Source organism: Trifolium pratense, linkage group LG1 (genome assembly GCF_020283565.1).
Source record: "Trifolium pratense cultivar HEN17-A07 linkage group LG1, ARS_RC_1.1, whole genome shotgun sequence".
Classification (NCBI taxonomy): domain Eukaryota; kingdom Viridiplantae; phylum Streptophyta; class Magnoliopsida; order Fabales; family Fabaceae; genus Trifolium; species Trifolium pratense.
The window spans coordinates 23958269-23972841 of NC_060059.1; the positions used below are offsets into that span (position 1 = coordinate 23958269).

General features: G+C 31.9%; 2 protein-coding genes across 2 annotated transcripts; one reads left to right on the forward strand and one right to left on the reverse strand.

Annotated features, from left to right (window-relative positions):
• The first annotated feature begins 7050 nt into the window (after positions 1–7050).
• LOC123890736 lies at positions 7051–8655 on the forward strand. The gene has a single exon (XM_045940399.1). It carries the CDS (start codon positions 7051–7053, stop codon positions 8653–8655), a length of 1605 nt encoding a protein of 534 aa, XP_045796355.1.
• Positions 8656–10997: 2342 nt separating this feature from the next.
• On the reverse strand, positions 10998–11567 carry LOC123890737 (uncharacterized protein At4g04775-like). The gene is made up of 2 exons (XM_045940415.1): positions 11350–11567; positions 10998–11264 (listed from the first exon to the last, which is right to left on the reverse strand). The coding sequence occupies exons 1-2, from the start codon at positions 11530–11532 to the stop codon at positions 10998–11000; spliced, it is 450 nt and encodes a 149-aa protein (XP_045796371.1). The 5' UTR covers positions 11533–11567.
• Between the last annotated feature and the right edge of the window lie 3006 nt (positions 11568–14573).

A 14573-nucleotide genomic window follows, 5' to 3' on the forward strand; every position in this document is an offset into this window, starting at 1 on the left:
ATATAATCTCTTGTAACTCTATTTTATCAAGCTAATGCAATTCTAATATTATGTAACCCTAATTGTCTACTTTGTTCTTCCCTTAGTTTGTATCTCTAAATTTAACAATGTTATCATGGATTTGTTGGAAATTTGAGAATATTTCAAAACTTTAAATTATATTGTCTCATAATTTCAAGTGAGAACAATACAATATGAAAATCAATAATTTTGTTGATTTGTTTTATCCAATGTGGAAGTGTCGTCGCTTGAATATTATCCAAGTAGACTTGTATAAATAAATCTACACAAAGACTTATTTATTCAATGTGGAAGTTTGTCGTTTTGAAATATTCTAAGTAGACTTGTGTATAACAAATTTATAATTGGATATTAGCCAATGAGATAAATCTACAATTTATTTTATTGATGAATATGTTGTCGCTTAGTAGCCAATTAAGTAGACTTGTACAAATTTATTGTGTAAATCGAGTTTATTTTATACTCAAGAAAATGAGATTAATTGACTTTGAGACGTCTTAGTTAATATTTGTGAATTTAGCGGATCCGAATACTAAACCCCTCGGAAGAAAAATGATGGGAATAAGACTGTGCCACCGGAAAGCGACAAGTGACGGGAACCCAACCTTTGTGATTGGAGATCCCATGAAAAAAGTTCATACGTGTCGAGTCGACACCGGTAATCATATGTATCGATGTCGTGTCAGTGTCAAACATCGAACTCACCTTTGATTAGACATGTCGGTGCAACATAAAAAGTTTGTATAAAAAAAGACTTGGGAGTCAAGTCAACATCTTATTGTATTCAAAGGTTGCTTTCTTTTTCCATTTGATCAAGTGTTGCACATTTGTCTGATTCATTCCATTTCTTAATAGATCATCAAACATACATTGTAATTGATGGTGTTAAGAGTCTCACATCGGTTGCGAGATGATCTAAATTAGTGTTTATAAGCAAGAGGCAATCCTCACTTTACAAGCCGATTTTGTCAGGATGAGTTAGACTCAATACTCAATTCTAAGAAAAGGTATGATTGGCTTCGATTTTATATAGAAATTTATTTTATCTGTGGCACTTTTTTTTCTTCTTCATATTTGTTGATTCTATTTTTTCATATTTGTTGCTAGTTTAATATTTTTTATGGTGACAAAAATGTTGCTAGTTAAATCTATTGCAAGCAGCTAGTTATTCGACAAATAATTGGTTTATTTTTTTTCTTTTGAAGTCTTATCATTTTCTTGATATATGTTTTCAATTATATCTATTTAAGTTTCACATTGAATCCAAAAAAAATCATATTTATGTATTTGCGGTGTACATATAAAAACTTGTTAGAATGTCTTCATGTACATCATTAGAGAATTAATATTTCTCAACTATTTAAGCTTTTTAAATCACTATATTGAATATGTGAAGCAGAAAGTGATCCAGAATTCAAAGAAACTCCATTTCCAATTGAGTTTGTAGGGCTACTACCGAAACAAGTTAATCCATCTTACGAGATGGCCTGTTCAAATGGGTGAGAAATATATTAATTCAATAAAAAGCATTAAATTAAGGTGTGGAGGGTATAAAATAAATATTACGATGGTCTTATTTGCATCTGATGGATATAATGAAGTCATGCACAGTGCAAGACTTGAGTAGCTTAGTTGTTAGTTTTATTTAGTATTTTTGAACTCGAGACCTTTTACACCTTATCATCTTTACTCTTTAGCTCAAACCCGTTAACGTCCGCCCCACCCACAAAGCACTATTAGATTAGATTAGATTAGATTAGATGGAATAGAAAGTAAATAGTTGGGCTCTTCTTTTTGTGTACTTTGGATTATCTTTCCCTCTTCACATTACTAACTTTCTTATTTGTTTACATAAATAAATAAATAATTAACAAAGGCCGGTTGATAGGTAGTGCATTGCAAACTATATAACATTTATGTATGACTATTTTAGATTTCACTTAAAAGTAATTTTTTACATATAGTACATTTTATGAAGGGGTTTGTTTGCTTCCACCATTGTTCCTTTAGAAAGAAAATTACAATTTAATTATTCAGATATATTATGATAAGAATAAAACTAAATTTATAATAAAACAGATTTAATTTTATCCATGGAAGAATGAATAAAATTTATTATTGTTTCGGTTGACTAAGAAGTATATGGACCAAGTTATATAATCTCTAATCTAATAATGCTTTTCCATAACATTTAACCAAACCTAGTGGCTTATAATTTTAGCTAGCGGTTTAGAATCTATCGAATAATTGTTTCATTTAAGAATCGAACTCAAAATCTATCGAATAATTCATTTCTTAAGTATAACTCATTAAGGCTATTTTGAAACTTTTTGAACATATATATGCATCGGACTAAAGGTGATTTTCACAAAAGTTTATTGATTGAAATAAACAAGCCAACAATCTTGGTTGGAAGAGTCGGCGGCGTTTTTACACTATTGAGTTAGAGGGAGAAAAATTCATTGAATAGAATAGGGGAGAGGGAAGTGAATAGACGAGAAAAATTCATTAAATAAAATATGATAAAAATTTGTTAGAGTTAAGAGGGAAAAGTGGACTTGAAATTAGGATCATTAGAATTTGTAGGAGTTAAGCAAAATTATTAGTCCAAGTACACGAATACTTCAAAGTTCAACCCCAAACATATACGATCAGAAAAGCAAAATAATTTATATAGTATATATATTCATTCATTTTTAAACCTATGAAGCTATCTATACATTGCTTAGGATTTATATGCCTTGCCCAATTATGTTAATAATCAGCTCGTAGATTTATGCCAAAGTTTTTTCAAGATGAAAAATCCCGTTGCAGCATGAATACTATTCGGTGTTAACTCTTCGGTTTTTAGAAAAAGAATTCCTAGTACTTTTTTTTTTTTGTTTACAATCGAATTAAAGATCAAACTCAGAATCCCTGGCATGTTACTCAAATTTCTCACCGTTAAACCAAACATAACGGCTTATAATTTTAGTGGTTTAGAATCTACCGAATAATTGTTTCATTTAAGAATCGAACTCAAAATCTACCAAATAATTCATTTCTTAAGTATAACTCATTAATTATTTGAGATGAATCATTTAGTTTCAATGACATATCGACTCTTTATTTTATTTTATTTTCAAAAAATAATTGTCTTAAATCTTATATGCATGTATGATACTAGTGTAAGAACATGAACATGTGCAAAACACAGCCAAATAAATTCACTTTAGAAATTTTTTTTAAATAAAGAAGAGTTTTGATTTAACGACTAAGTTAGTATTTATTATGTCGATCAAATTATAGCTTAAAATGATCAAATTTTAAGTTATAATTTAAATTACACATACCAACTGCTGTGAAATAAAAGGGTAATTATTTATCTTTGTAAGTAAACTTCAAGCCATTATGTTTAATTTGAGAAATTATGAAAAAATTTCAGCTTAATAATTATTTCTTTAACTTAAGCACATGAGTCCGTTAACTATATCCATTATAATTTCATTATTTTTTTATGAAATTTGATTATTATATCCTTAATTAAATTGAGCTGAAGCTTTTATTGGAAATTTCTACAAGCAATTGAGGATGCAAAGAGAAGAGTGTTGTGCTTAGAAAGTATATTTAGGATTAAATTAGCTTTTTATTAAGAATAAATAAAATAATTCTCTATGTTGTTAAATTAGGAGCATTAGCTGTGAGGATCCATTGTACATTAGAGGGTTATGTTAGTTCTGTTTGCCAACATTCAATTTCATTATCATCAAATAAAGTTTATGTTAAAAGGATATTGAAAAATTGGACTCACTTTCTTTTAGACATGTTTCAACTATATGTCCTTCAATTTTCTAAAAAGAATAAAATATTAACTATACTAATATTTTTCATTTTAAAAATTATTACTTTATGCACTGCTGTCCTACTTTTATAAGACATCAAATATATAATTTTCGAGTTTGGGTTCTCTCCATTTATTATCCCTCCATTTATTCTCCATTTGGAGAGAGATAGACACATTAAGAATTAGTGGGACCCATTAAAAGTGGGTCCCACTAATTTGTGGACCCCACTAATTTTTTCTTGTGTCTATCTCTCTCTAAATGGAGAATAAATGGAGAGATAATAAATGGAGGGAACCTAAACTCATAATTTTCTAATAAATATTTATAAACTAATTGAGTTGTTGCAACCAGCATGACTATCAATATTTGACTAGAGTTTGTATAAGTAAATTAAAAAATAGATGGTTGTTTTTCGCTCGACATATTGCTCATACTAAAAAAAAATCTTATTAAAATATATTTTTTAATAGGATTTTTATACTATTAGAAAATATGTTTTGATAAAATTTACATTACAAAAAAAATATCTTTTAGAAAATGAGAGAAATTTTTATCAATTGAGACGGACAAAGAACAACTATCTAAAAAATATATAGGATAACCAAATTTATGTATAACTAATCAACTTTGATTCAGCTTTGCCTTCCATTTTCAAGATTATATTCATTGATGACTTATGAGGCAAGCCAATTTACTTTTTTTTTTTTTTTTTTTTAGCGTAAACCAATTTACTTACTATATGAATCAACATTAAAAATGATTTAAGTTATGATGAAAGACATTGATGTCCCCAATTGTACTATTACTATAGAGAGTTGTTGCTTTCTTGTTTTTCTTAATCATGACATATGACTGATGAAATGACCAACTTGTGTGCATTACTAAAAGCATGTTGGAATTCTTTTCTATGACAATTGAATGAATGCATGGCAACACCTGAAAATATTTGGATTTCAACTATCTACCCAATAATACGTCGGTGGATTGAAATCAAACTGTCATATTTCACCGGTTCAATTTTTTAGTCTTCTTTTAAAAAATTGAAATAAACATTATAAAATTTAAACTATTCAATTTTAATCCAACGATTATCAATATTTCGACTATACAATTGTGGAAAATTTAGTGAAATTGTTTTTGTGAAACCCATCAATTTGGTTGTGAAGATTTTTAGGTTTCAAGATTTGGGGAAAAATTGAATATTGAAGCTTGAGTTTTTAATATTTGATTTTCAGAATTTTTGGGTAATGAACTTTTCTGGATTTTTTATTTTTTGGTGATGAAGATGTTGAATTTTTTTTTTTGTATTTCTGGGTTTATAGATGTATAACTATAGTTAAGTACTACATTGAACAAATATGAAGAAAAAAAAAAACAAAAAGGAAAGGAAACAACACAGTTTCTCCACTGCATGTGGCAGAGTGGCGCTGATATCACATTTACTGGCATCACTTCATTAGTCTTTGATTTATTCTCAATTTGAACATGTTCTTAGTCTTTGAAAAATCATGAAATTGATTCAATTTTTTATAATTTTAATTGATGTGGGTGATTGTTATAATTTTAAGTTTTTTTATTTTTTAAGAAAGAAGATGAATATATGAAGATATCGATGAAGATTGATAAACAGTGTTCAACAAAATCTGGATTTATTAAATTTAAATAAAAAACTATTTAACAAAATAAAATTCACAATTTTTAATAAAAAATAAGAAAAAACAAGGATTTATATGTAAATATTATAAAAGATAAAGGACCTATATGGGAAAAATAAAAGATAAAGGACTAAAATGTTACAAACGTGTTATAAATAAATAAGATAAAGGACCTATATGTTACATGGTAAAAGATAAAGGACCAAAGTGTTACAAATAAATAAGATAAAGGACCAATGATGTAATTTTGCCAAAAATGTATTTATAGTTAACTTTACGTATTTCAATGCAAAGTAGGGTTATGTTTTGAAAAATAATACTAAATGATGTATAATTATATGAAAAATGGTGAATAATACACAAAGAGAAACGAAAATTTTATGGATCTTAATTTTGTAAGGCTGTTGTCTTTGTAATTAGTTTCAGTTTTGTGAATAAATTGTTTTGTAATTAGAATTTCTAATGCTTTTTAAGTGCTAGTCTAACAATTCCACTAATTACTAGTAATAAAAGTGTTTAAGTAAATGAAACTCATTTTATCATTAAAATCAACGCAAAACTAATTATTATCTTAAAAAATAAAATATTATTGAGGAATCGAATATCTACAAATAAAGTCATCATTTGCCTCTAATTATGTTATATATACAATTTAAAAATGAATATAAAATTAAACAGAAATTTGCAACTGGTAATGTCAAGTACTTCAATTTAGAATTTGATTGAGCAAACTGTCACTTTGGTCCCTGAAAGTGGCACTCGCTGTCATACTAGTCCCTGAATCATCAAAAAACAATTTAAGGTCCCTGAAAGTAACTTCCGTTAATCAGAATAGTCCCCGACGTTAGTTTGCATCAAAGAACCGTTTGGTAGTGCTGATGTGGCCATTTTGTTGACTTTACTGACCAATACGTGTCATTTCTTTTTAAAAATTGATGCCACGTAGGCATGGACCAAATTGATGGTAAAAAAATAAAAAAAAAGGTAGATGGATTTTTTATTTTTTTTTACGGTAGATGGTTCTATTTTGTTTCATCTCTCTATCTCCTCTCATTTTCACTCTTCCTTTCTTAAAGTGACAAAGCAATTGTCACTCATCTTCTTCATCAATCACCCTTCCTCCATTGTTATTGATTATTAACTTCATTGTTTTGTTCATCATCATCGAGACAGCGTGCGATTTCGGCAAAACAAGGTAAAATTTTTCGTCAATCTATTCTGTTTTTCGTCACTTTTGTGTCCTTAATAATGGTGTTCTTGTGTTGGGTTTAGTAGTTTCTTAAGTTTTTTTGTTGTTGTTGTTTCCTCAAAAACACATTTTTCAAGTTTATAGTGTGTTAGTGTCTATGTGGTTGTTAACAATGTTGCTATTTTAGGGCTTTTTTCATACTTGTGTTTCTTTTTGTTTAATGATGTTGTAGAAGTGTATTTGTGGATGTTTAGTTATATTATATAGTTGTATTTTAAGATTAGGAATTTTTTTAGGGTTTCATAAAAATGTAATGTATTTGAATGTGTTTTTAAATTATTGTTTTGCTATCATTTTTAGGATGGAAACTGAAACTGAGTTAACACTGATCTTCCACCATGGTGGAAATTTCATCAAGTTTGGAAGTGCCGACTTGCAGTACATTCGAGGTCAAATGTGTGTGTGGGAAGGACTTGAAGTTGATTTCCTCAACAAATTAGACTTAGAAGCCATGGTGAAGAAGTGTGGGCGCTACTTTAACATTAGCCATATATGGTATTTGCTCCCTAAGATGACCATGCTTGATGGTTTAAGGGAATTGGTTAATGATAAAGACTTTATGGACATGGTTAGTGTTGCTAAGGATAACAACAATGAGATTGAGTTGTATTTTGAACATGGCATCGAGGTACCTCTAATCATCACACCTGCAAGTGAAGCTGAGCCTGAGGTAGAGGGGCAAAATGTGACTGATGCTGAGCCTGTGCAAAATGTGTCTGAGGTGGAGGTGGAAGTGCAAAATGAGCCTGATGTGGAGGTGCAAAATGAGCCTGAGGTGGAGGTGCAAGTTTCTGATGCTGAGACTGAGGTGGATGGTGATTATGATGCTGAGACTGAGGTGGATAGTGTGGTGGATGGTGATTCGGATGCTTACACTGAGGTGGATGATGATTCTGATGCTGAGAATGCAGATTTAGATGCAGCATTTGTATGGCATAATGATGATGATGGAGGTGATGTTCAAGAGAATATCATTCATGAAAATGTTATTCATTCAAGTAGTGAAGAAGAACATAATTCTTATCATTCAGAGGAGTTAAAAAGTCCCATTAGCACTGATGATGAATTTGAAGGCAAGGAGAGAGAGGTATTTCCACAATTTAATGAAGCTGAATTTGGTCAAGTCCATCTAGAAAAAGGCATGGAGTTTGAAACACTAACAACCTTTAAAAAGGCTGTTAGTGATTATTCTATAGCATTAGGTAGAGAATTTAGGTGGGCAAAGAATGACAAGGTAAGGGCAAGAGCAAAATGCAAGAATGAAGAGTGTCATTGGGAAATATTTTGTTCATGGAGTAATGTGAATAGGAGCTTTCAAATTAAGACATTTGAAACCGAACATTCATGTTGTAGGGTGTTCAAAAATTCTAAAGCAAATACAAAGTGGGTCGTGAGCAAATTAGAGAAGAAATTGAGAGTCCAACCAAATATCACTTACATAGAGGTCTTTGATTGGATGAAGAGAGAATTTGGTGTTCATGTCAATGAAACCAAATTGTTTAGAGCAATGAAAAAAGCTAGAGAGTTAGTTGAAGGGAGTTTGAAGGAACAATATGGGAGGATATGGGACTATGCTCATGAGTTGCGTAGGAGTAATGATGGTTCAACAGTGAAGATTAATTGCATTCCTATGCCTAATGGTCCACCACAATTCCAAAGAATCTACATAAGTTTGGAGGCATGCAAGCGAGGGTTTAAGGCTGGTTGTAGACCCTTCATTGGGCTTGATGGGTGTTTCTTGAAGGGTTACTATGGTGGCCAATTACTTTCAGCTGTTGGCCAAGATGCAAACAATAACATATATGTGGTTGCATATGCTATAGTTGATGTAGAGAACAAAGACAACTGGAAATGGTTCCTCACACTACTCCATGAAGACTTGGGGGACTATAAGCAACATGGATGAAATTTTATGAGTGACATGCAAAAGGTAATTATTTTTAAATTATACTGTTTTGATAATATACCTATTGGGTTGAGGATTAATGTGACAGTAAGTTGTGACATACAGGGACTATAATGACAGTATATTGTTTTTATGTTGTAGGGTTTAATTCCTGCTATGCAGGAAGTAATGCCTGGTGTACCTCACAGATTCTGTGCTATGCATCTATGGAAGAACTTCACAAAGCAATGGAAAGACATGGAGCTTAGAGGAGTTGTATGGCAATGTGCAAAAGCAACAACCCCTGCCATTTTTAATGCACATATGGAGAGGTTGAAAAGGAAGAGTATTAATGCATGGGAGTATTTAAACAAGTGGCCAAAAGAAGCATGGACTAAGGCTTATTTCAATGAGTGGTGTAAGGTGGACAACATCACTAACAACAATTGTGAAGTCTTCAATGCAAAGATAGTTAAATATCGTGGGAAGCCAATATTGACCATGCTTGAAGAAATTAGATGTTATATCATGAGAAAAATGGGTACTAACAAGCTGAAGTTACAAGATCGTACTGAAAAATTGTGCCCAATGCAACAGTCAAGACTAGAGCAGCAAAAGGTTGAGAGCAACAAGTGGACACCAATATGGTCTGGTGATGGTGATGGTAACCGTTATGAAGTCCAAAACTGGCAACAAAAAATGGATGTGGATTTAAGTGCCAGGACATGTACATGTAGATTCTGGCAATTAACAGGTATACCATCAAACTCAGGACATTTTTAACTTTTTTACTCAAACTGATGTAAAAATCTGAATTAATTTGTTGTTATAGGCTTTGTTCAAAAAATAAATTTGTTGTTATAGGCTGCCTTCTGATGTAAAAATCTGAATTAATTAATTGATTAATTAATTTGTTGTTATAGGAATGCCATGTGCACATGCTATTGCAGCAATTGCTTATAAGAACCACAACGCTGAGGATTATTGTAGCGGGTGGTTGACACTTGGTGCATACAAAGCATCATACAATTACTTCATTCAACCAACTGAAGGACAAGAGTATTGGACACAAACTGAGTATGAGAAACCAGTTCCACCACCATGTAGGAGGCGTCAAGGAAGACCAAAAAGGCAACGAAGGAAGGATAGCAATGAGGCACCTGTAAGTACTACCAGACTTAGGAGGAAGTATCCAGAAATCACATGCTCAAGATGTGGTTTTGAAGGGCATAATATCACAGGCTGTGGTAATGTTGGTGTACCAACAAGGCCAAAAAAAAGGAAATATGGACAAGCAGGTAATGTAACTGCTGAAAATGATACAAGTAATGTTGTTGAAGCTGCTACAGGTCCTAATGAAGGACAAACAGAGGTTGAGTTGACAGCATCTCAACCAACTACTGAGCCTTCATCTCAGCCCATTGGTCATGCTTTTGCTATGGGTCCTAGCTCTCAAGTAACTTCACATGCTGTTAACTCTAGTGAAGTATTCCAAGTTGGCTTTGGTCAAGGTACATTTGATGGAGGTTTAATAGGGGTTAGACCACCACCAATTAGGGGACCTGCAAATATGTATCATGTGCCATTCCCTAGAGGTGCTGCAAGTGGAAATCAAGGATTCATGACGTTCATGCCTACACCAAGAGGACCACCAAGAGGGCCACCAAGTGTTCCACCAAGAGGGCCTAACTGAAGATTAAATTATAAAGACATTTTTTGAAGGCAACTTTTGATGTTTGAAGCAATAGTTTGAATGTTTAGATGAAAGACATGTAATTGCCTTAGTTTATATCTATTATTATTATTATGAAGACATCTATTTGCCTTATGTTTGAAGGCTAGTTTTAAGAATGCTTATATTTGAAGACATATATGTACTTTATGTTTGAAGGTTATGTAATGAATGTTAAGTTTAATTAAAGTTTAAGTAAGGTTATGTTTGGCGGCGTCTTCCTTTAGCAATCTTCAATTTCTTCTTCAATTTCTTCCCTATCCTGCCAACAGATTTATATATATAATCGCGCCCGCGCCCAGCTCAGGGGGGGTCTGCGCCCGGCTCAGATGGCAGAGAGCAAGGCTTCATTTTTCTTCTTCTGCTGAGCCCAGCTCAGGCTTGCTGCGCCCAGCTCCAACACCAGATGCAAAACTCTGTTTTTCTGCTTAATTTGAAGGCATAATCCAACAAAGAGCACAAGATCTCTTAACTAGTTTAGCAACACCATTAGCACTCTCTATTGGAGTCATATGTGGAGCACAAATATGTTTTGGTTAAAGCTAAAATACATCACATTCACTAATCAATAACATTACACTCACTAATCAACAATATTACACTCACTAATTTCAATCACTAATCAACAACCCTACTTGTGAACAACCATATACAAAAGTTGAATCACAATACAAGCAAATACAAAGTATTTTATAAGCTTCATGTCAACAACCAACATATCCAACTTTGAGTTTACATCTCTCTTGAACTTATCATTTTCATAATTGTTGTCAACACTAGTTTTCATTTCATCATCTTTTACTCCTTCTTTTCTTTCTACTCTTCTTAAAGATTCATTTGCAAGATAGTCTTCCCACTCATCAACCCACATGAAGTATTTGCAATTTGCACTATCTTCCTGCAAATTAACATAACATAGCATCATACACAAGCACAAAACTATAAACAAACATAAATTAAACACAACCACAAAAATGACATACTTTGTTTAGTGGGCATGTGTAGAATTGTCTCCCTGGATTCTTCAATGTTTTTGCTCTAAGCATCACTGTCTTTCTCTCACAAAAACAGTCAGGCCTCCGATCAAAACGTGAGGATGATGATTGACTTCCAATTTGGTTAGTTGAAGCTTCTCTTTGTTGTGAAATTGGTGGAACTCCTTTCATCTTTCAACTAATCGAAAATGGTTATGGAGATGAGAAGAGGAAGAAGATGGAGATGAGAAGAGGAAGAAATGGAGATTGATTTAGGGTTTATAATTGGGGGTTATTTTCTATTTTAGTCAATTTAGTCCCTCAACGGTCATCTACCTTTTTGATTTTTTTTTACCTTCAATTTCGTCCCTGCCTACGTGGCTTCAATTTTTAAAAAGAAATGACACGTATTGGTCAATAAAGTCAACAAAACGGCCACATCAGCACTACAAACGGTTCTTTGACGCAAACTAACGACGGGGACTATTCTGACTAACGGAAGTCACTTTCAGGGATCGTAAATTGTTTTTTGATGATTCGGGGACTATTATGACAGCGAGTGCCACTTTCAGGGACGAAAGTGACAGTTTACTCGAATTTTATTATAGTGAAGTCAATGAAGCCAACTCTATCTATAAAGACGTGGCTCATAATTTAAAATGGAAATTATGGTGTTTGTTGGAATTATATGAGACATTGTAAAGTGGTTGCACAGCTACCGACAGGGTTGCCATTACGAATGCAAAGTATTAAACAAACAAATCCTAACATTTTCAATCTCTTTGGATGTCACAAAATATTCTTCATAATACACCCAAATTAATTGACATCCAAGTTGTTGCCTAATAGTCAGTAAACAAAGTTATTGGCAATTTCCTTTGGTCCTTACCATTATGGAGAGGAGAGTTTAAAGGCTATGGAAGAACAAAAGCATAGAGCCCTTGTTCATTTCTTAAAGAGGTGTAACAAACGTATTGAATTTCTCTTCCAATGTATGGATCAAGCGGCCGATGAGTTGAAAGACTCTTACATGTCACTTGATACCGATTGGAAAAATGACACATCAAAATTCCTTCGAATGATGATTCTTGATGGTTGTTTTATTTTGGAGATTTTTTAGTTTGTATTCTTATAATTTCTTATTATTAGGATAAAAAACCAATGGAGCTGTTTCAATGGAGAGAAGGGGTTTTTAATTGAGAAAAAAATCCGCACAACATTGTTATTGGTTAAGGTTGAACTTTGAAAAGAAGACAACACCCATTAGTGACATAGGAAAACCCAAATCATAAATAAAAGGGAATATGAAGAACAACATAGAAAGAGAGAACATCGAGAGCAGAGAGATTAAATCATGGTTCACCATGGAGAACATACATATGCAGGGTTTTGAGAAGCTAGGTCAAGAAGAAATTGAGGACGGTGAAAATTCTGTGAATCATGAATCACCAGCAAGATGGTCACGTGAGAGATAAAAGGGAATATATTGGAACCATCGGATCAAAACAAATAGACGGATATGATTTGGTGTCAACGGATCCTACACCAAGGTGTCAAAATTTATTTGACACAAAATCTAATCCATTCATTTCATTTAATCCAATGGTTTAAAACTATCACCAAAATAACTAATGTACATCAATATCACCTAATTTAAAACAAATCTTTATCATCATAAATGCACAATAAAATATTCTCTATTATTTTTTTTTTGGACGATAAAATATTCTCTATTTGTTTTCCCAAACTTTTTATTTTCTCATTAGCATGACAAACTAATATTTTTATCTATTCTATATCTATACTATATATAAAGAGAATATATGAGTTTTTGTGTGGACTTTTCATAATACCAACAATACCCTTGATAGTTTTTTAGTAGCAACAAAAATCTTTTATTAACAAACTCACCATAACATAAGACACATTTTTTATATTTTTTTAGCAGCAAAAATCTTTTATTAACAAATTCACCATAACATAAGGCATATCATTCTAAAGGTCAAATTATTTATGCTTCTTTGTATATTAATCTAATGTTAATTTTCTGATATTGATTATTAATTTGTATTTTTAGTTAATAATCTCTTGATTTGATTTCCTATAATGATTATTAATTTGTTCAAATATTTCAGCAGGAAAGATGTCCCAAGCTATTGATTTTATCAAACACATCAACGACTCTAAGGAAACATGGACACTTCAAGTGCGTATTGTTGATTTGTGGTCTGTTGTCAACCTATCCAAGGGAACTGAACATATTGAGATGGTTGTTATGGATTCGAAGGTAAAGACTTTAAGTTTAATTGCATATTTGGTCCCTTATGTTTATTTTAAGTTTCAATTTGGTCCCTTACATTTAAAAAAGTTTCAAGTTGGTCCTTTTAGTCAAATTTTTTTAACGTAAGGGACCAAATTAAAACCTAAATTAAACATAAGAACTAAATATGCAATTAAGCCTATTTTAAATTTTATACCCTTAAATTTTATTTTTAGTTAAAAGATACAAAACATAAAAATCTATTTCATCCTATCAATATACCAACAATAACAATATATTAAAAGTAATTACTATCGAGCTTACTGATTTGTCCTCATCAACTTTAATAATATTCCAAATTTTCTACCTTTTTAAGTCATTTTAATCATTTGAATTCACAAAGTCTATTATTGTATTCGACAATATTGACAAACAGAAAAAAGTCTCAAACAAGAGTTCTAAAGTCCAACAAACAACATGGGTTCTATTGATGGTTGTCCACGGTGGAGTGATACTTAAAAATCACCCGAATGGCGCTCCACATAAGTACAATTTCACAGTCTTTTTCACCCTTACGGTTGAGACCTGATTGGTTTATGTTCAGCAAAAATACACACAAATGAGTTGAGTTTGAGACATAAATATTCATTCTCGTGAGTATATTTTTGTTGATCTGTCATCGATCAGTTCATTGTTTCAACCATGAGGATGATGAGAAATGCGAGTTTCTATTTCCAGGTGATTTTTGTTGTCGTAGGAGTTTCAAACGATTTTCAAATACTAGTTCACCATAGTTCACCATAAAATTTACCGAAAAACAAATAAACGCTAACTCAGCTAGAGTGCTAGACTACTAGTAGTATATAGAAAAAGTACGTACTGATCAGTTCCGTAACTCCATCCTGCAATGGTGGTGACTTGAGACAAAGCTTCCTTCCACTGTTTTATCCTGTGAGGATAATCTTGAAACCTT